This window comes from Bombina bombina, chromosome 5 (assembly GCF_027579735.1).
Source record: "Bombina bombina isolate aBomBom1 chromosome 5, aBomBom1.pri, whole genome shotgun sequence".
Classification (NCBI taxonomy): Eukaryota; Metazoa; Chordata; class Amphibia; order Anura; family Bombinatoridae; genus Bombina; species Bombina bombina.
The window spans coordinates 849,643,797-849,667,208 of record NC_069503.1 but is presented as its reverse complement, the minus strand read 5'-3'; the positions used below and the strand labels follow the sequence as shown (position 1 = coordinate 849,667,208).

Genomic DNA, 23,412 nt, shown 5'->3' with positions numbered 1-23,412 from the left:
TCTTCAGTATACTCTGTAACTGGAAAAAAATGCAAGAAAGGAAATAATTGATGTGCTTCCCCCTTAGTGTTCAACAAGACAAAATGGATGTCCCCTATGGTAGCAACTCAAGAAGCGACTCAAGATGTTTCGCAAGCATATGCAAAAGATAAGTGGATAACTTATGCAAACTCTTGCCCCTTAAGTCAACACTGTAACTAGCAAATTTTGTGCCTGCTACAAAATAAATATTCCCACAAATATATTTTTATATTACTTGTTTAGTTAATAAGGACAATCCTTAATCAAAAATATTGCCCACTTCTGCCTTTATTTTTATTTTATGCAGATTGAGCTAGGAGAAAAAGGAGGGGGACTAGGGTGAAAAAACAGCCGCCAGGTCTTGAGAGGGACAGTTTTACTTATTAACTGGAAAACTGGTGGCGGTGGTTATGTTTAGTTCCCCAAATAACTGGTGAACTGGTGGGGGTGGTTATGTTTAGGTCCACGAATAACTGGCAGACTTATGGGAGTGGTTATGTTTAGTTCCCCAAATAACTGGCGAACTGGTGGGGGTGGTTATGTTTAGGTCCACAAATAACTGGCAGGCTTATGGGAGTGGTTATGTTTAGTTCCAGGAATAACTGGCAGACTGGTGGGAGTGGTTATGTTTAGTTCCAGAAATAACTGGCAGACTGGTGGGGGTGGTTATGTTTAGTTCCAGGAATAACTGGCAGACTTATGGGAGGTGGTTATGTTTAGTTCCAGAAATAACTGGCAGACTTATGGGAGTGGTTATGTTTAGTTCCAGGAATAACTGGCAGACTTATGGGAGTGGTTATATTTAGTTCCAGGAATAACTGGCAGACTTATGGGAGTGGTTATGTTTAGTTCCAGGAATAACTAGCAGACTGGTGGGAGTGGTTATGTTTAGTTCCAGAAATAACTGGCAGACTGATGGGAGTGGTTATGTTTAGTTCCACGAATAACTGGCAGACTTATGGGAGTGGTTATGTTTAGTTCCACGAATAACTGGCAAACTGGTGGGAGTGGTCATTTTTAGTTCCACAAATAACTGGCAGACTGGTGGGAATGGTTGTTTAGTTCCACAAATAACTGGCAGACTGGTGGGAGTGGTTATGTTTAGTTCCACGAATAAATGGCAGACTGGTGGGCAGTGTTCCCTCTAAGTCCAGGTTTGTGTGCAGCCCATCAGTGAAACAGTTAATTAGGTAACGTCACCCTGCAATTATCAAACACTGCGCAATGCAGACTGCAAGGTATGGTTCTCTTATTAACTGTTCCACTGCTGGGCCACACACAAAACTGGCCTAAGAGGGAGCACTGCTGGTGGGAGTGTTTTATGTTTAGTTCTATGAATAACTGGCAGACTGGTGGGAGTGGTTATGTTTAGTTACACAAATAAGTGGCAGACTGATGGGAGTGGTTATGTTTAGTTCCACAAATAACTGGCAGACTGGTGGGAGTGGTTATGATTAGTTACACGAATAAGTGGCAGACTGATGGGAGTGGTTATGTTTAGTTACACGAATAACTGGCAGACTGATGCGAGTGGTTATGTTAAGTTCCACAAATAACTGACAGACTGTTAGGAGTGGTTATGTTCAGTTCCACGAATAACTGGCAGACTGGTGGGAGTAGTTATGTTTAGTTCCACAAATAACTGGCAGACTGGTGGGAGTGGTTATGTTTAGTTACACGAATAAGTGTCAGACTGATGGGAGTGGTTATGTTTAGTTACACGAATAACTGGCAGACTGATGGGAGTGGTTATGTTTAGTTACACGAATAACTGGCAGACTGATGCGAGTGGTTATGTTTAGTTCCACAAATAACTGACGGACTGTTAGGAGTGGTTATGTTCAGTTCCACGAATAACTGGCAGACTGGTGGGAGTGGTTATGTTTAGTTCCACAAATAACTGGCAGACTGATGGGAGTGGTTATGTTTAGTTCCACAAATAACTGGCAGACTGATGGGAGTGGTTATGTTTAGTTCCACAAATAACTGGCAGACTGATGGGAGTGGTTATGTTTAGTTCCACAAATAACTGGCAGACTGATGGGAGTGGTTATGTTTAGTTCCACAAATAACTGGCAGACTGATGGGAGTGGTTATGTTTAGTTCCACAAATAACTGGCAGACTGATGGGAGTGGTTATGTTTACTTCCCCCCCAGACCATAAGATGGAAGCAGTATCTATTGGACCTGGGACATTTGTCCATATCTGTGACCAGATAAAAGCGCCTCTCATGTGCCTTGCTCTTATTATTAGCTTGTAAGTGAACACTGATTTATTTTATGTGGGTCAATGCACAATGTTGCAGATGTGTCTGAGGATGCATAAGGATTTGAGCCCACTTGTTCACCTCCAATTACCATTACAATTTAATTAGTCTTATATAGCCACTGTATTACTCTTTATATGTAATGATAGAGATGTGCTTAGATCTCAGTAAAATAAATATGGTGATTTACTTTATTTACATTTTAAGACCAAAGTGTATGTATTTTCATGACTTGTGTGCAGGAGCATGAGATATATAAATGCCCTTACCTAGTTCAATTTATGCTCTTTCCCTATGCTATAAGTTCCTTGTTTGTAGAGCACATTTTAAGCCTTGTAGTGCTAGGAAAACATATAGCATTAAGTTGTCTCACTTGTCCCATTAACAGAAGTTATTTGACCTTTTTTACCTTAATACTCAAAGCAATAATTTAACTCTTATCAGTGACATATAGCAATTATAATCCCAAAAGTGAATAAAAGAATTAAACCACCACTGGCACAATGAGGGTTAAACAGCTCTGTGTTACTGGCCCAGCTTGTTGTCAATATCTTATTCTGACTAATGTTAGATATAATATTTACTGATTGAACCTCCTTGGTTCCACTGCCCTCACCTTTCTGAGAACACCAAACTGTAATAGGAGGTGCCATTTTTTAATTAAACATTTTAATCTTTCATTGTTTTAGATTTAATAAAATACTTCTTAAAGGGATATTAACCCACATTTTTTTTTCTTTCATGATTCAGATAAAGCATGTAATTTTAAACAGCTTTCTATTTTACTTCTATAATCATGCATGAATAAGGGCTAAGATTGAGCCCGAAACATTGCTTGAGTTTGTTGGACCCTGCACTGATGTGAAATAGAGGTCTTTTTTAAATTTTATAAGCAGCTGGTGAGTTTTCTTATTTTATATCTTTGGTTAAAAAGCAGGGACGTATACTTAGGAGCTAACCCATTTCTGCAGCACTATATGGCAGCAGTTTTGCAAGAATGATATCCATTTGTAAGAGCACTAGATGGCAAGACTTTTTCCTGCCATGTAGTACTCCAGATGCCTACCTAGATATCTCTATAACACAGAACACCATGGGAGCAAAGCAAAATTGATAATAGAAGTAATCTAGAAACATATTTTTTAAAATGGTCAGCTCCGTCTGAATCACAAAATACTTTTTTGGGGATTTCATATCCCTTTAAAGTACCAGTCAACACTAGATTTGCATAATCAACAATGCAAGATAACAAGACAATGCAATAGCACTTAGTCTGAACTTCAAATGAGTAGTAGATTTTTTTATAACAAATTTCAAAGTTATGTATATTTTCACTCCCCTTGTACCATCTGATTGCAATCAGCCAATCACAAATGCATATACGTATAGTCTGTGAATTCTTGCACATGCTCAGTTGGATCTGGTGACTCAAAAACTGTAAATATAAAAGACTGTGCACATTTTTTTTTAATGGAAGTAAATTGGAAAGTTGTTTAAAATTACATGCTGTATCAGAATCATGAAAATTTAATAAAACCTGAGTGTCCCTTTAATGTGAATAGGTTAAATGAGTAAAGAAAGCAATTGGCTGCACACACCAGTATCATAGGGTTCATTTTGTTATTATCTTAAAAGGATTTTAAAAACCATAAGGAAGTGCAAAGAGCAAGTCATCAAACTCTAATGTGCAATTTTACAGAAGAGTGGAAACAGTCAATACTGATGAGCAAAATATAGCTGTTCCTTGTGATCATAAAAACAGAAGGCATGCCGTGTTATCCATGATCCTTTTAGTAAGCTAATCATTTATAAGATAACTATATTACATTACTCACTGTTATGTAGACACTTATTGCACCTTTTTCCCATTGTAACAGTTTCTGCAATAAAGCAGACAAGTGCAAAATAAAAATATTCTCTATTGTGATGTTTATGTTCAAGAAAATAATGCCGAAAACAACACACAAAAAAAAGGTCTAAATAGCAAACATTTTAAAGCTGTACAATTGACAGCAACTGCAGGCTATTTAAATCCTGTTTGTGATGTAGTTTACTACTGTGGTGGTCAGAGCTTTTGGTAAAATCCCTGCCATATTATGATATGCCAGGAGGGGGTTTATTGCTTTGGATGTTCGCCTATGGATATATGCAGCATCTGAGGTTAAAGGACTGTTCTGGACAGTCTCTGGAGTGCCTGGTATAAAGAATCCTACTTACAAACCGTTACAAATTGGTGTTCAGTAATGGCTGAAGTGTTGATCAGACAATACAAAGGAGTCTCTGGTGACTTCAGAAAAAGCAGCTGCATGTAAGACAGCCCGTGAACAGCTGATTGTAGTTGAACTAGGATAGCGTGTTTCAGGGAAAAGAGCATTAACTTAGGGCTCCTAGATCAGGGCCTGATAAAGTGATCTCTTGTTTAACGATTTGACTGCTTTAGGGTGTTATCAACCTCTGGTACTGATGGAAATGTAAAGTCTTTGGAGCTATCACAGTGCAAGCTATTATAAGTTTAACTGTGCTGGAGGAGTCAGAAGAAAATGTTTGTTTGTTTGCTCAGCAGATCCTGCAGGCTGTAAATGTACTCGGTGGTTTATAGTTCTTCTCCTAATAGTAGCAACCTGTTATATTCAGAGTGCTCTTTTACATTTTAATGTGTGTGTGTGTGTATATATATATATATATATATATATATATGTGTGTGTGTATGTGTATGTATATATATATATATATATATATATATATATATATATATATGTATGTATGTGTGTATGTAAATCAATATAAATTGTTGCATAGGAATTGTTGCAAATCTGAGATGTTGGATATCTAATTTGCATATCTTACCCAGAATCCTCTTGTGCATTGGTAACAGTGTATATGGAGTGTTACTGGGTAAATGCAAGTGGGGATACTTGCCTAGATGTACTAATTTCCTATGCAACAATTTATATTGATTTACTTTTGAGACCTGGAGGATTTTAATCTCAGACTTTTTATCTCCACCATAATTTTAATGATTTTTTTTTTTTTTAACCCTGAAATTAGCTTTACCTAAGCAGCAATCAGAAATCTATCTGCTACTGAAGAGTTCTAACAAGAACGAAACAGGCTGCCTAGTGGTGATTTCTGTATTGCTGCATTCTCCCTATTAGGGAATAACTGTGTGTTAGCACAGCATGAAGCAAAAAATCTGAGATGTTGGATATCTAATTTGCATAGATTACCCAGAATTCTCTTGTGCATTGGTAACAGTGTATATGGAGTGTTACTGGCTAAAAGCATGTGGGGATACTTGCCTAGATGTGCTAATTTCCTATGCATCAATATATATATATATATATATATATATATATATATATATATATATATGTGTGTGTGTGTGTGTATATATATATATATATATATATATATATATATATATATATATATGTGTGTGTGTGTGTATATATATATATATATATATATATATACTGTATATGTGTGTGTGTGTGTATATATATATATATATATATATATATATGTGTGTGTGTGTGTGTTATATTTATATTTATATATATATATATATATATATATATATATATATATATATATATATATATATATATATATTAGCTGCCTGGTAGAGCAGCTATAGCAGGACAGTAAAGTCAAAATTGAACGTTCATGATTAAGATAGAATATGTAATTTTAAACAACTTTCCAATTTACTTCTGTTATCAAATTTGCTTCGTTCTCATGGTACCTTTTATTGAAAAGTAAAACTAGGTAGGTTCATAAGAGCTCAGGAGTGTGCATCTGTCTTTAGCACTCTATTTTGCAACATTGTATAACAAAGCTACAAATAATGTTGCAAAACTCTGCTGCCATAGAGTACTAAAGAGACATGCACACTCCTGAGCTCTTATGGGTTTACCTAGTTTTACTTTTCAAAAAAAGATACAAAGAAAAATAGCATGCTCTATCTGAATCATGAAAGCTTAATTTTTGACTTTACTGGCCCTTTATGTTTGAACAAGGTTTAATACAATACTTTGATACAATGATACAAGCTACAGTAAAAGGGTAATTCTATTGTTGTGAAAATAGCAGGTAACCTAAATTTGCCCTTGAAGTTACACAGAATTTTGACAATGTGTACCATAAGAAATGTGTTTACAAATTTGTTACAAATCACATAGTATATATTTGTACAATTTTATGCCATAAATGTATCTCTTCTTATGAACAGCAAATCCTCAGTGTGTTGCTGACTCTGCAGAACAACCAAGCTTTGCAGCCCACAGAAAGTGAAATGGGGAGTAGGCTGCAGCTGTAGTGTGGCAGCTGCTGTACATGAAGGTGCCCCTGGGCATGTGCCTAATTTCTCAAATCCGAATCTGACCCTAGAAATCTTTTGTACTTTAGATTTTACTACATGCTTACTTTTTATTTAATCATAAAAGTTGATTATTTTTTATAAATGAATAGGTTAGATTCTTAATTAAAACAAAATTATTACCTTGTATTTCTCTAAAATGTATTATGTTGCTCTCCTACTATGGGGCATATTTATCAAGCTCCGTATGGGAGCTTGAGTCTAAAGACTGCGCTCCATAACTTGTCCGCCTGCTCTAAGGCGGCGGACAGAAATCAACCCGATAGAATACGATCGGGTTGATTGACACCCCCTGCTAGCGTCCGATTGGCCGCAAATCTGCAGGGGGCGGCATTGCACCAGCAGTTCACAAGAACTGCTGGTGCAATTATAAATGCCGATAGTGTATGCTGTTGGCATTTATCGATGTGCAGCGGACATGATGCGCTACTTTGTATCATGCCCGCTCGCACATTGATAAATATACCCCCATACATTTACTTATACATAATGTACATTTTGGGGATGCCCATAAACTTGTGAATCTAGGATTTTAACTAAACATGTTTCAACCCTTATTTTTCCATTTAAGGGACAGTTTTGTAATTACGTTTTCTGCAGTCTTACAATAAAACTAACAGTGGGTGAATTTGAAAATTAATTGAAGGCAATAACACATTGTCTTCTGCAATTGCCAAAATCCACCCAGCATTTGATTTATTTGAAGGAGCAAACAAGAATAGACACTGTCATTATGTTAGTAAAATAACTATTGCTTTGCAGTTCTTATCTGATAATTTGTGCTGAAGCCTATTCGAGGAATGTTATGTGGCAGAGTTTGGCTTGGGAAGCATATAATTTGCCCTTCCAGTTGTCAGAATTAGAAAATTAGACTTTAAGTACAGGAAAGGGAGCAAAATAAAAAAAGTATATTGCAAAGTTTTTTCTTTTATTATTGTATTTTATATTAAAATGTCAAACTGCTGTTCCTTTCCTCAAAGGGAGATAAAACCCAACATGTTTCTTTCATGATTCAGATAGACAATAACATTTTAATTTGCTTCATTCTATTGGTATCCTTTGTTGAAAAAGGAGCAATGCACAACTGGGGACTAGATGAACACATCGGGTGGGCCAATGACAAGAGGTATACATATGCAGTCACCAATCAGCTGCTAGGTTCCAGTATTGCATTGCTGCTCCTAGGTATGTTTAGTCAACAAAGGCTAACAAGAAAACCAAGCTAATTAGATAATATAAGTAGTAAGGCGAGGTATAGGAGCGCCACCAGAATAGGGGCTTAAGTGTGCTATAGAGAGGGTACTCAGACAAATATAACCATTACTGACACTTTGCATTCATACCTATATGTACTCAGTAACCCTTTATGCATTCATCTCTTTTTTGTCCTATTGAAGATTTGCACTTATTTGCATTCAGTCATATCGTACATACCCTAGTAATGGTTATATTTGTCTGAGTACCCTCTCTATAGCACATTTAAGCCCCTATTTTGCTCCTATACCTCCCCTTACTTGTTCTATATATAATACAATCTAGTTAGGTGATCGCTGTCCTATAGTGAGCTTGTGCGCCTTCTCTTTTGGCGCTGACTACTACCTATTTTTCTTCTAGATAATAGAAGTAAATTGGAAAGCTCTATATGTTTCATGAAAGTTTCATTTTGACTTTACTGTCCCTTTAATTAGGGGCTAATATTTCCATAAAGAGAAAAAATTGCACTGTGCTTTATCTGGGCACCAACCCTTTTACCGCTAACAAGGCTGAAAATAACACAGGGTAAGGGGTACATTGCAAGAAATATTATTGGACATAATATGAGGCTAAGTTGTGTAAGATGTTGACATAGGACGATAGTAGGCAGAGAAACCTTAGAAGATCATAATTGAGAAACATGAGATGATTATAGTTGCGGATTTGTATATACATTGTTAGTAATAAGAGGTGTAAAGTGCTAGGGGGTGCTGCAGTAATTAACAGAGAGGATAAGTGCATGCATTAGTATTTAGTGGTTAGAAGGCTTAGACAATGTGTCTTTACAATGTTGCTGAGATTAACAGTAAAGGAAAAGAAAGCGAGAAATCATATAATGACTTATAGCCCACATCTTGGTGTTTGAGTTTAATTTAAATTTCCCTTAAAGGGACACTAAAACCCATTTTTTTTCTTTCATGATTCAGATAGAGTATGCGATTTTAGGCAACTTTCTAATTTACTCCAATTATCAAATTTTCTTCGTTCTCTTGCTATCTTTCTATAAAAAGCAGGAATGTGATGTATAGGAGCCGGCCCATTTCTCGTTGAGAACCTGGGTTATGCTTGCTTATTGGTGGGTAAACGTAAGCCTCCAATAAGCAAGCGCAATCCATGGTACTGAACATAAAATGGTCTGGCTGCTAAGATTTACATTCCTGCTTTTAAAATAAAGATAGCAAGAGAACGAAGAAAAATTGATAATAGGAGTAAATTAGAAAGTTGCTTAAAATGTCATGCTCTATCTGAATCATGAAAGAAAAAATTGGGTTCAGTGTCCCTTTAAGGTAACATTAAAATGTGATTTCTCATAGAATGTTTATTTATGCTCAGTAAAAAAGATACAACTGAAATATATATAAATTTTGCCATATTTGACATAACTCTACACAATTGTGTTTTTCCACTGCTCCAGTAAAACTGGAGTAATCCTGCAAACTTCAGACCATGACCCTCCAATATCCTACATAGTGATTGATTGATCAGTGCAGGAGCACATTCATATCTGTCCCTAACTGGCCACAGCAAAGGAGATAAAGTGAACAGACTCAATATGCTTTTAGGTATATGTCTCTGGACTGCAAAAGCATTTACACTTTCTTAACCAAATGAAAGTTTTAAATGTTTAAAATCTAAGCCAGAATTAACCCAAATAGGCGATAGCACCCAAGTTCCGTCCTACCTATCATTTGATTATCTCAGAATTAAAAGTTACTTGCTGGGTTTCAAACCCAGGCTATCTCGCCTCCTCATGCCATGGGAAACTACCTGGAACCAAGGTAATAGGCTCCATAAGCCTTTATATACTCACTACTTACTCATAGGAGGAGAAACCTCCTCCAAGCTGCTTCCCAACCTTCGAAGATGGGAGACCCAGCTTGGGGCCCCCCTACCTCCACAAACGTGGAAACGCACTTTAGAAATTACCAAAAAAAGCAATTAATTGCATAACTTTCTATGAGACGTATTACAAAATTCTAGAACACTGGTATTATGTCCCTACAAGATTAGCTAAAATGTTCCAAAATACCTCACCTAACTGCTGGCACGGCTGCGGTCACAGAGGAGATACTATGCACAATCGGTAGGAATGCCCTAAAATACTCCCCTTTTGGAACATGTTTCCTCGTACTCTCTAAAATGGGTATCCCCTAATCTAAGACGTCGTCCCTAGCCCTCCTACATATTGGAACACATACCCTACCAAAACACCATACATAACTATGTATATACCTCTTCAAAACTGTCAAAAACGCTATTGCCAATTCATGGAAGAGGGAAACTCCCCCAAATTGGTCTAGAATCCTTAACACTATGGCATACAGTATTATACACTATGGAAAAAGATATTTTCTATAAACTAGATAAATCAGAGCTCTTTGAACTCATTTCGGCAGATTGGAACGCTAATATATGACATGGGTGGAAACCTAATGTTATAACCACGGACTGACATACCTCCCTCAGACCATAACTGTGTAACTAACTAAGCCTCCTCATCCCCATAAGGCTGCGCAAAAAAACCCTCCCCGCCCTGTTTCCCTACTCTCTTACCTTCTCTCACCCTGATTAATAACTCTTCATTATTTGGGCCGTCGAGTCCTATATTAGATTTATCCCTAACTTTCCTTAAGACGTTTACTAATAACATTGGTTAATATGTTTCACTTACATTGGTATATAAGTCTACATTTATGATTAACCTATGTGATTTATTGATGTAACCTTGACATTGTTTTGTTTAAAGGGACATTCTAGGCCAAAATAAACTTTCATGATTCAGACAGAGCATGTAATTTTAAACAATTTTCCAATTTACTTTTATCACCAATTTTGCTTTGTTCTCTTGGTATTTTTAGTTGAAAGCTTAACCTAGGAGGTTCATATGCTAATTTCTTAGACCTTGAAGGCCACCTCTTTTCAGAATGCATTTTAACAGTTTTTCACCACTAGAGGGTGTTAGTTCATGTATTTAATATAGATAACACTGTGCTCGTGCACGTGCAGGCACTGATTGGCTAAACTGCAAGTCTGTCAAAAGAACTGAAATAAAGGCAAGTTTGCAGAGGCTTAGATACAAGATAATCAATGAGGTTAAAAGTATATTATTATAACTGTGTTGGTTATGCAAAACTGGGGAATAGGTAATAAAGGGATTATCTATCTTTTAAAACAATAAAAATTCTGGTGTAGACTGTCCCTTTAATAAGTGACATGTATCATTCATGCAAACTGGTCATTACTTTACCTTGTCTTTGCATATCATATTATTGTTATGTTTGTTGAAACCTCAATAAAAAAAAATCTAAGCCACATAAATAAATAAATCTTAGCACTGCTTTGGGAAATGACTTTGCCATGCCAAAAAATATATATATATTTTGGGTAATCTATTTTTGTGAGACCATTTTAATAGGCCAGTAAAGTTGAAATTAAACATTTACGATTAAGACAGAGCATTCAGTTTTAAACAACTTTCCTATTTATTACTATTATTTAATTTGCTTAGCTCTTTTTGTATCCTCTGTTGAAAAGCATACCTAGGTAGCTTTAGAAGCAGCAGTGCACTACTAGAAGTTAGTTGGTGGCTGCATACATATGTCATTGGTTCACCTGATATGTTCTGCTAGCTCCCAGTAGTGCATTTCTGCTCATTCAACAAATGATACCAAGAGAATGAAGCAAACTTGATAACAGAAGTAAATACATCATGAGAAAAAAAAAAGGATTTTATTTTTAAGGGGCAACCACACATTAGATCCATAAATGCATTTTAGTAGGAGTTATTAAACATTGCTTGCTAATGCTAAAAATGTAATGCATTTTTTTCTACATTTATTTCATTTACAACAAATTTCCTAACCAATGAAATTCCTGCTCAGCTACTGTTGGTTAGGTGTAAGGTATGGCAAGTACATACATACTGCATTTCACAGTAAAACTACATATGTCATGAAAATAGAATTGTTGCATTTATGCATCATAATTGATTTTATTAATAGGCTTCAGAGATGAAAGCAAATATATTGTAGTATAAAAGATATAAACATTTTTAGTATATAAACAATGCTTATAATGGTTGTGTTTATATAGTGCTAATTTTACATTTGTAATGTATCCTTCATTTGATTACCTCATGATGTTCCTAAAATACATATAATGTCATCTGTGAATATCTTCTATACTTCTCTAAATATGTTTTTCCTGGTATAGAATAGGATTGCTTTTAAAGGTACATTTTACTGTATTTTTTGTGTTCCTTATTATCAATTTTACTTGCTGGAGTGTAATAATATGGTTTAAAAATGGCTATTTACCTTTATTTTGTCATTTGAAAATGTTGTTTTTGCCTGTTGAAACCGACTTGTATACTGAAGAAATTCAGTGCTGCCATATTGGTTAGAGAAAAGCTATGGAAGATGCAGCAGACATCAGCCTCTCTATGTGATAGAGACCACCCCATTTAAGTGGGTGTTTCCGCATTATCTTTGAATACAATTAACTCTTCTCAACTACATGCCTAAGTACATTGTCCCTTTAACAGATATTTTTTGTTTCTAATTGTAACACACACAAAAAAAACATTTTTTTCAGATTGTCCCTATTAAGGGCTAGATAATGAATGAATGAAGCTCTATTTATCGCTCCCGCTCGCGAGTTAACTCCATTAGAAGTTCGTTTTTTGCATGCGTTGGTCAGCGTGCGTATTACAAGTTGGAAGTAAAAAGTTTTCACTTTCGCGCTAACCGGCGTTTGCAAAAAGCTGATGTTAGCAAATCACAACCTAGTTTATATTTCCCCATAGAAGTCAATGCAGCGTGAAAAGTGTGTGTGTGTGTGGGTGGGCTACTCGCGCAAACCAAATGCATTTTTTTGAAGTGCACCAACCCAGCATGAAATATTAATATTTCACATCATTTCATATGATGCTGTCTAGGGAAAATCTCTATGTAACTTTCCTGGTAGATATCAGAATTTTAAGAATATTACATACTTATAAATAATTAAGAGATTAATAGATACTTTCTTGGTAAGCAACATTGAAATGTATCTTTCTTATAAAACATTTTTCAAAGCATACATAGCTGCTGACTGGTAAATACAGCCTCGTACACTAGCGTGATTGACAGACAAATATTTGCATTAGGTGCACATGCAAAATACTGATCATAGAGCTAAAATGGAAAATAGATTTTTTTTTTATGCCCTTTTATTGAAAAGTGCATTCAGAAAGAATGTTGGTAAAATAAACAAGAAGACTTTCAGCTCACGTCTAAACAATGTAATATGTTTGATCTGTTTTACTAATCACATCTATATATTTATAGCATTGGTTTTGTATACATTGGACATCACAAGTGTGTTACATCTGCCAAGAATGTATTTAATGTTTAGTTACAAATAAAGAAAGCAGAGCAATGCAGCTTTGTGAAAATGACAGCTTGATGAGGCAGATACCATTCCATTTACAGCATTTGTGTCATGTGCACCACGGTAGTTAAAAGAACATATTGGTAGAAGGGCCATTAAAGTCTTTCTGCCAAGTGTTTACCGTTAGATTAACTACTTAGCTATCGCCAACAGTTAATATTGTTATAAATGATTATCTTTTGGCAGATGTATGGAATTGAGGAAGATACAATCTTATTATTGTTAGTGCATTAAATTACGTTGTGTTGTTCTTTTTCTTGTCTGTTTGTTAAGATTGTGTTTTTCTCTCAGCTGTTTTCTATATATTTATTTTGGTATTTGTTTTATGATAAATGCCTGATTCAGCCTGCCGAAATGGTGTTTGAAGTATAGGCTTATTTAAAGGGACAGTCATTTCTTTAACAAGTGTACTGATCTATGTCTGAGGGGAGGGAAAGGCATGGTTATTTGTATTGTAATCATCCAGTTTATGCATTTTATTCATATTCCAGACCATATTAAATTCCCTTACTGTATTTGTCCCCTCTTAAAGTGAAGGTCAATTTCGATGAATTAGTGCCCGGTTTTTAATAATCGTATTAAAAACAAGGGCACTTTAATTCATCAAAATTGACATTTCACTCTTTTTTCTTCAAAAACGTACCTTTTAATCCTGACAGCAGCTGCAGCGCTTCCTCCACTCTTCGCGGGTCCAAAATAACGAATCCGGCTTCCTCCAATCACAGAGTTGCCTCAGGCCATGATTACCTGGGGGGGGGGGAGCCGTGATTAGAGGAAGCCGGATTCGTCATTTCTGACGTATGATGAGGCTTCTGACGGCCAGGGGAATCGCTGGAGTGACTGTCAGGATTAAAAGGTAAGTTTTTGAAGAAAACTAGTAAAATGTCAATTTTGATGAATTAAAGTGCCTTTGTTTTTAATAGGATTATTAAAAACCGGGCACTAATTCATCGAAATTGACCTTTAAACTAAAGTTTATGTTTAATATTAACTCTTTTTTGGAAAATGTGATTTCACTTTACATTTTAGAGTTACCTCTTGTGATTTTTATGAAACTTCATTATTTACTCATATAAAAAGAATGGACATTAAAATCAGTGGTTTTCTTTGTTGCACATAAATTAGTAAATGAAAATAAATGAAGTATTTTAACGTTTGATAACTGCAGTTATATACACATGGAATTGTTGTCATTTATTACTATTGGTATCAGTTATTACATTAAACACTTTGAGATGGTATTATAAAATGATAAACTGTGGTATATAAAAACATCTCTGCACTATACTTTCATTATTTATTTTGTCCCCTTTTCCTTTAATTCCATTCAGAAATTGTGAACTTTTCAGTTCCTGTTAGAAATGGAAGTGCAGAACACTGTTATATTCCACACAGCCATTGGCTGCACACTCTAGTGACCTATTTATAACTGTCCCTAATTGGCCACAGCAGAGAAGGTAACATTAGTTACAACATGGCAGCTCCCTTTGCTTTATAGAGACTAAAATTTTGCACTTATTTTGTCAATATTAACTTGTTATCAGACTAATCTTTTCTTTAAAGGCATCTTACATTTATTTAGTATTTTATGTCCCTTTAAGAAAATAGGAATGCACACTGATATAGAAATAGCTAAGGGTTAGGCTCATAAATGATTACAGTCTAGAAAAGAAGTACATTATTTAACTTGGCTAGAGTAGACATTATTTCTAATAAGGAATGTATTAACAAAGGTAATTTGAAGGCAACACACGCTAGCAAGACTTTACCACATTGTGTTACTATAGTTATTTTGTATAGTGATGTACGACAGCTACTTAAAGGGACTTTATTTTTAATTGTGTATTAAATTAACATACATACCATGTGTTAAATATTTTAATACATTAACACCATGCTTCAATTGTTTATTTTTTTCAATGGCCAAACTCGCCCCACAACATGCCCTAATTGGAGGAGTTCATCCGGACTAATTCATAGTAGCAATTGCACTGTTTTGCCCTACACTTTTAAAAGCCCCATATCTGCTGAAGCCAGGGACAGATATAACTGACTGTCTACAGTGATCATACATGTCTAGTGTATGAACTTCCAATTCTTGTGGCAATTGTAAGAAACACCATTAATTATTACACAGTTTATTACACAAAAAGGTGGAAAAAAATATTTTTAAGAATGCAAAATGAAGCATTTTTATAATAATCTAAATGTCTTTCATGTCCCTTTTTAAATGTGTATTTTTGATATACGTAAAGCAGTTGTTCACAATCCTATTTTTTCTTTACCAGATGAAGGTCTGAATCATGAGTGTAAACTTTGCAGCCAATCGTTTGATTCCCCGGCCAAACTCCAGTGTCACTTAATTGAGCACAGCTTTGAAGGAATGGGCGGGACGTTTAAGTGCCCAGTCTGCTTTACAGGTAAATGAGTTTGTATTTCACATTTCTTTACAGTTACTGGTTTTCTATTACTGCACAGTATTGCCCTAAACAACGTTACTAAAAAGAAAGAATAATTGTGCATAGGTCAAGTCGGACACTAAATCTAAAACATTCCATTTTTTTCAAGACAATTTCTTTGTTTCTTTATAACTCATTATACATAGGAGATCTATAAAAAAATGTAACGTATACAGATACTTGCAGCGTGTATTTGCATATAAATATTTTACGTAAAGACATGCTCATTAATCTGACAGTTTGATGGAAATAACATTCAAAATCTTTTAACAAGTCAAATTAAATTGTTATTTTAATGTGATGATAACCAGGTGTTTTTTTTTTGTGTGTTTTTTTTTTTGTTTTTTTCTAATTTTTGTTTTAGTCACTTTAGTTTACCATACCCCAGAAGTTTCCAATATATGCTGGAGAGGTCATGTAGTGGAACAAGTGGGCTTGTACACATCTGGTGGGAATGACTTCAAGTTAATTCCTCATAACTTGACCCCCTAATATTTCTTTTTCACACACGTCTGTAATACCTGTAAACTCAAAATATTTCATATCTGTCTTAATAGCTCCTCCCAATTTATAGCTTAATTTGGAAACAGCCCACTGTCCTTTCAGTTACAGATTAGATGTTTTAAGTAATTTACACTCTCTCTCTTGAAAGCTATCATTAAATGCAACATTGTATTTATGATTATGAATCTCTGAAGTGTCTTTGGGAAGAGTATGTGAATGCCCTCCCCTCTATATTCAATACCTCCTCTGCAGACCTACTACCATTATATGGTTTTAAAGGGACATGAAACCCATATTTTTTCTTTCATGATTCATGTAGAGAACACAATTTTAAACAACTTTCTAATTTCTCTTGTTAGTGTATTCAGTCCACGGATCATCCATTACTTATGGGATATATTCCCTTCCCAACAGGAAGTTGCAAGAGGATCACCCCCAGCAGAGCTGCTATATAGCTCCTCCCCTCACATGTCATATCCAGTCATTCTCTTGCAACCCTCAACATAGAAGGAGGTCGTGAGAGGAGTGTGGTGTTTTATACTTAATTATTTCTTCAATCAAAAGTTTGTTATTTTTAAATGGCACCGGAGTGCGCTGTTTTTTTCTCAGGCAGTATTTGGAAGAAGAATCTGCCTACGTTTTCTATGATCTTAGCAGAAGTAACTAAGATCCACTGGCTGTTCTCGCATATTCTGAGGAGTGGGGTAACTTCAGAAAGGGAATAGCGTGCGGGGTCTCCTGCAAATAAGGTATGTGCAGTAAAATATTTTTCTAAGGAATGGAATTGACTAAGAAAATACTGCTGATACCGAAGTAATGTAAGTAAAGCCTTAAATGCAGTGAAGCGACTGGTATCAGGCTGATTAAGGTATGTGTAGTAAAGTAATTTTCTGAGGAATGGAATTTGACTAAGAAAATGCTGCTAATACTGAAGTAATGTAATAAGCCTTAAATGCAGTAGAAGTGACTGGTATCAGGCTTATCAATAGAGATACATACTCTTTTAAAAAAATGATGTTTAAAAACATTGGTGATAAAACTTATTGGGGCATGATTTTTTCCACATGGCTGACTTATATTTCTGCATAGAGACAGTAACTGAGGCTTCCCACTGTTGTAATAATGAGTGGGAGGGGCCTATTTTAGCGCTTTTTTGCGCAGTTAAAATTCAGTCTCAGTCTTCCTGCTTCTTCCTGCATGATCCAGGACGTCTCTAGAGAGCTCAAGGGACTTCAAAAGTCATTTTGAGGGAGGTAATCAGTCACAGCAGATCTGTGACAGTGTGTTTGACTGTGTTAAAAACGTTTTTTTCTCTATTGATTATCCGTTTTGGGTATTAAGGGATTAATCATCCATTTGCAAGTGGGTGCAATGCTCTGCTAACTTAATACATTTACTGTGAAAATTTGGTTGCTATAACTGATTTGGTTCATTGTTATTTCAACTGAGACAATTTTTTTGTGCTTCTTAAAGGCGCAGTAGCGTTTTTTATATTGCTTGTAAATTTATTTTAAAGTGTTTTCCAAGCTTGCTAGTCTCATTGCTAGTCTGTTTAAACATGTCTGACACAGATGAATCTGTTTGTTCACTATGTTTGAAGGCCAGTGTGGAGCCCCATAGAAATATGTGTACTAAATGTATTGATTTCACTTTAAATAATAAAGGTCAGTCTTTATCTGTTAAAGAATTATCACCAGACAGCGAGGGGGAAGTTATGCCGACTAACTCTCCTCACGTGTCTGTACCTTCACCTCCCGCTCAGGAGGCGCGTGATATTGTGGCGCCAAGTACATCAGAGACGCCCATAGCAATCACTTTACAGGACATGGCTACTATTATGAATAATACCCTGACAGAAGTATTATCTAAATTTCCAGAATTAAGAGGCAAGCGCGATAGCTCTGGGATAAGTACAGAGCGCGCCGGTGCTGTGAGAGCCATGTCCGATACTGCATCACAGTTTGCAGAACATGAGGACGGAGAGCTTCATTCTGTGGGTGACGGATCTGATCCAGGGAAACCGGATTCAGAGATCTCTAATTTTAAATTTAAGCTTGAGAACCTCTGTGTGTTGCTAGGGGAGGTTTTAGCGGCTCTGAATGACTGTAACACAGTTGCAATTCCAGAGAAATTATGTAGGCTGGATAGATACTATGCGGTGCCGGTGTGTACTGACGTTTTTCCTATACCTAAAAGGCTTACAGAAATTATTAGCAAGGAGTGGGATAGACCCGGTGTGCCCTTTTCCCCACCTCCTATATTTAGGAAAATGTTTCCAATAGACGCCACTACACGGGACTTATGGCAGACGGTCCCTAAGGTGGAGGGAGCAGTTTCTACTTTAGCAAAGCGTACCACTATCCCGGTGGAGGATAGTTGTGCTTTTTCGGATCCAATGGATAAAAAACTAGAAGGTTACCTTAAGAAAATGTTTGTTCAACAAGGTTTTATCTTACAGCCCCTTGCATGCATTGCGCCTGTAATTGCTGCTGCGGCTTTCTGGTTTGAGTCTCTAGAAGAGGCCATTCACACAGCTCCATTGGATGAAATTATGGACAAGCTTAAAGCACTTAAGCTAGCTAATGCATTTGTTTCTGATGCCATTGTACATTTAACTAAACTAACGGCTAAGAACTCCGGATTCGCCATCCAAGCGCGCAGAGCGCTATGGCTTAAATCCTGGTCAGCTGACGTGACTTCTAAATCTAAATTGCTTAATATTCCTTTCAATGGGCAGACCTTATTCGGGCCCGGTTTGAAAGAAATTATCGCTGACATTACTGGAGGTAAGGGTCATACTCTTCCTCAGGACAGGGCCAAATCAAAGGCCAAACAGTCTAATTTTCGTGCCTTTCGAAACTTCAAGGCAGGAGCAGCATCAACTTCCTCTGCTCCAAAACAGGAAGGAACTGTTGCTCGTTACAAACAGGCCTGGAAAACTAACCAGTCCTGGAACAAGGGCAAGCAGGCCAGAAAACCTACTACTGCAAGAAGGGATGGCCCCCTATCCAGAAACGGATCTAGTGGGGGGCAGACTTTCTCTCTTCGCCCAGGCGTGGGCAAGAGATGTCCAGGATCCCTGGGCGTTGGAGATCATATCTCAGGGATATCTTCTGGACTTCAAAGCTTCTCCTCCTCGAGGGAGATTCCATCTATCAAGGTTATCAGAAAACCAGATAAAGAAAAAGGCATTCCTACGCTGTGTACAAGACCTCCTAGTAATGGGGGTGATCCACCCTGTCCCGCGGACGGAACAAGGGCAAGGATTTTACTCAAATCTGTTTGTGGTCCCCAAGAAAGAGGGAACCTTCAGACCAATCTTGGATCTAAAGATCTTAAACAAATTCCTAAGAGTTCCATCATTCAAAATGGAAACTATTCGAACCATCCTACCCATGATCCAAGAGGGTCAGTACATGACCACAGTGGACTTAAAGGATGCCTACCTTCACATACCGATTCACAAAGATCATTATCGGTACCTAAGATTTGCCTTTCTAGACAGGCATTACCAGTTTGTAGCTCTTCCCTTCCGGTTAGCTACGGCCCCGAGAATTTTTACAAAGGTTCTGGGCTCACTTCTGGCGGTTCTAAGACCGCGAGGCATAGCGGTAGCTCCGTATCTAGACGACATTCTGATACAGGCGTCAAGTTTTCAAATTGCCAAGTCTCATACAGAGATGGTTCTGGCATTTCTGAGGTCGCATGGGTGGAAGGTGAATGTGGAAAAGAGTTCTCTATTACCACTCACAAGAGTCTCCTTCCTAGGGACTCTTATAGATTCTGTAGAGATGAAAATTTACCTGACGGAGTCCAGGTTATCAAAACTTCTAAATGCTTGCCGTGTCCTTAATTCCATTCCACGCCCGTCAGTGGCTCAGTGCATGGAAGTAATCAGCTTAATGGTAGCGGCAATGGAAATAGTGCCATTTGCGCGCCTGCATCTCAGACCGCTGCAATTATGCATGCTAAGTCAGTGGAATGGGGATTACTCAGATTTGTCCCCTCTACTAAATCTGGATCAAGAGACCAGAGATTCTCTTCTCTGGTGGGTTTCTCGGGTCCATCTGTCCAAGGGTATGACCTTTCGCAGGCCAGATTGGACGATTGTAACAACAGATGCCAGCCTTCTAGGTTGGGGCGCAGTCTGGAACTCCCTGAAGGCTCAGGGATCGTGGACTCAAGAGGAGAAACTCCTCCCAATAAATATTCTGGAGTTAAGAGCAATATTCAATGCTCTTCTAGCTTGGCCTCAGTTAGCAACACTGAGGTTCATCAGATTTCAGTCGGACAACATCATGACTGTGGCTTACATCAACCATCAAGGGGGAACCAGGAGTTCCCTAGCGATGTTAGAAGTCTCAAGGATAATTCGCTGGGCAGAGTCTCACTCTTGCCACCTGTCAGCGATTTACATCCCAGGCGTGGAGAACTGGGAGGCGGACTTTCTAAGTCGCCAGACTTTTCATCCGGGGGAGTGGGAACTTCATCCGGAGATGTTCGTTCAGCTGGTTCATCGTTGGGGCAAACCAGAACTGGATCTCATGGCGTCTCGCCAGAACGCCAAGCTTCCTCGTTACGGATCCAGGTCCAGGGACCCGGGAGCGGCGCTGATAGATGCTCTAGCAGCCCCTTGGGTTTTCAACATGGCTTATGTGTTTCCACCGTTTCCGCTGCTGCCTCGACTGATTGCCAAGATCAAACAGTAGAGAGCATTGGTGATTCTGATAGCGCCTGCGTGGCCACGCAGGACCTGGTATGCCGACCTAGTGGACATGTCGTCCTGTCCACCATGGTCTCTGCCTCTGAGGCAGGACCTTCTAATACAAGGTCCTTTCAACCATCCAAATCTAATTTCTCTGAGGCTGACTGCATGGAGATTGAACGCTTGATCCTGTCAAAGCATGGATTCTCGGAGTCAGTTATTGATACCTTAATACAGGCACGGAAGCCTGTTACCAGAAAAATCTACCATTAGATATGGCGTAAATATTTATATTGGTGCGAATCCAAGAGTTACTCATGGAGTAAGGTTAGGATTCCCAGGATATTGTCCTTTCTACAAGAGGGTTTAGAAAAGGGCTTATCTGCTAGTTCGTTAAAGGGACAGATTTCTGCTCTGTCTATTCTCTTACACAAGCGTCTGGCAGAAGTTCCAGATGTCCAGGCTTTTTGTCAGGCTTTGGCTAGGATTAAGCCTGTGTTTAAGACTGTTGCTCCTCCGTGGAGCTTAAACTTGGTTCTTAAAGTTCTTCAAGGGGTTCCGTTTGAACCCCTTCATTCTATTGATATTAAGCTTTTATCTTGGAAAGTTCTGTTTTTGATGGCTGTTTCCTCGGCTCGAAGAGTCTCAGAGTTATCTGCCTTACATTGTGATTCTCCTTATCTGATTTTCCATTCAGACAAGGTAGTTCTGCGTACTAAACCTGGGTTTTTACCTAAAGTAGTTTCTAACAGGAATATCAATCAGGAGATTGTTGTTCCATCATTATGTCCTAATCCTTCTTCAAAGAAGGAACGACTTTTGCATAATCTAGACGTAGTCCGTGCCCTGAAGTTCTATTTACAGGCAACTAAAGATTTTCGTCAAACTTCTTCCCTGTTTGTCGTTTACTCTGGACAGAGGAGAGGTCAAAAAGCTTCGACAACCTCTCTTTCCTTTTGGCTTCGTAGCATAATATGTTTAGCCTATGAGACTGCTGGACAGCAGCCTCCTGAAAGAATTACAGCTCATTCCACTAGAGCTGTGGCTTCCACCTGGGCCTTTAAGAATGAGGCCTCTGTGGAACAGATTTGCAAGGCTGCGACTTGGTCTTCGCTTCACACCTTTTCAAAATTTTACAAATTTGACACTTTTGCTTCTTCTGAGGCTGTTTTTGGGAGAAAGGTTCTACAGGCAGTGGTTCCTTCCGTTTAAGTTCCTGCCTTGTCCCTCCCATCATCAGTGTACTTTAGCTTTGGTATTGGTATCCCATAAGTAATGGATGATCCGTGGACTGAATACACTTAACAAGAGAAAACATAATTTATGCTTACCTGATAAATTTATTTCTCTTGTAGTGTATTCAGTCCACGGCCCGCCCTGTCTTTTTAAGGCAGATCTAAATTTTAATTAAAACTTCAGTCACCACTGCACCCTATGGTTTCTCCTTTCTTGTCTTGTTTTGGTCGAATGACTGGATATGACATGTGAGGGGAGGAGCTATATAGCAGCTCTGCTGGGGGTGATCCTCTTGCAACTTCCTGTTGGGAAGGGAATATATCCCATAAGTAATGGATGATCCGTGGACTGAATACACTACAAGAGAAATAAATTTATGAGGTAAGCATAAATTATGTTTTTTTTTTCAATGATCTAATTTGCTTCATTCTCTTGATATCCTTTGCTGGAAAGCATATCTAGATAGGCTCAGTAGCTGTTGATTGTTAGCTGCACATAGATGCCTTGTGTGATTGGCTCACCCATGTGAATCACTATTTCAACAACAAAGGATATCTAAAGAATAAAGCAAATTAGATAATAGAAGTAAATTAGAAAGTTGTTAAAAATTGTGATCTCTACCTGAATCATGAAAGCAAAATCTTGGGTTTAGTGTCCCTTTAATCCGCATTACATCTCCCCTAAGTAGAAGGGACTTTTTATATTTAGTTGTGTTGGGGATTTAGCCCTTTGGTCTTAAAATGTACAAGTTTGCCACCTTGTGCTTACAAGAAACCCTTGTGCAGCATAATTACTTGTGTGTGTTGTTATATTTATATATATATGTATGTATGTGTGTATATATATATATATATATATATATATATATTTGTGATTGTTTTTCTCTTGCTTACTATATCTCACCTTTATGCTGCATATTTTATAAACCTTTATGTCATATGGTACTGATGTTATTATGCAAGACGTTTTGTATTTTCTTATCCATTGCTAAAACACTTTCATAAATAAAATACTTTTAAAAAAAGAGTAGTTTATTTTCTCAATCTTTAACTGTAAATATCTTTAATTTAGCCTTGTTTCTGTAAAGTCTTAAGTGGCATTGCTATACAATGTGTGCTGTAGAATGGTGTGCTCATGTGCTGACACCTAGTGGAGAAA

General features: G+C 37.3%; 1 protein-coding gene across 3 annotated transcripts in view; it reads left to right on the top strand.

Annotated features, from left to right (window-relative positions):
* Positions 1-23,412, top strand: part of ZNF521 (zinc finger protein 521) — a 577,602-nt gene that overhangs the window by 455,748 nt on the left and 98,442 nt on the right. For 2 of the 3 annotated variants that reach the window (XM_053714988.1, XM_053714989.1), the window contains 2 exons: positions 68-148; positions 15,636-15,770. In XM_053714988.1, coding sequence (XP_053570963.1) covers positions 68-148; positions 15,636-15,770 — 216 coding nt within the window. The remainder of the gene's footprint in view (positions 1-67; positions 149-15,635; positions 15,771-23,412) is intronic. The other variant, XM_053714990.1, reaches the window with a different exon arrangement.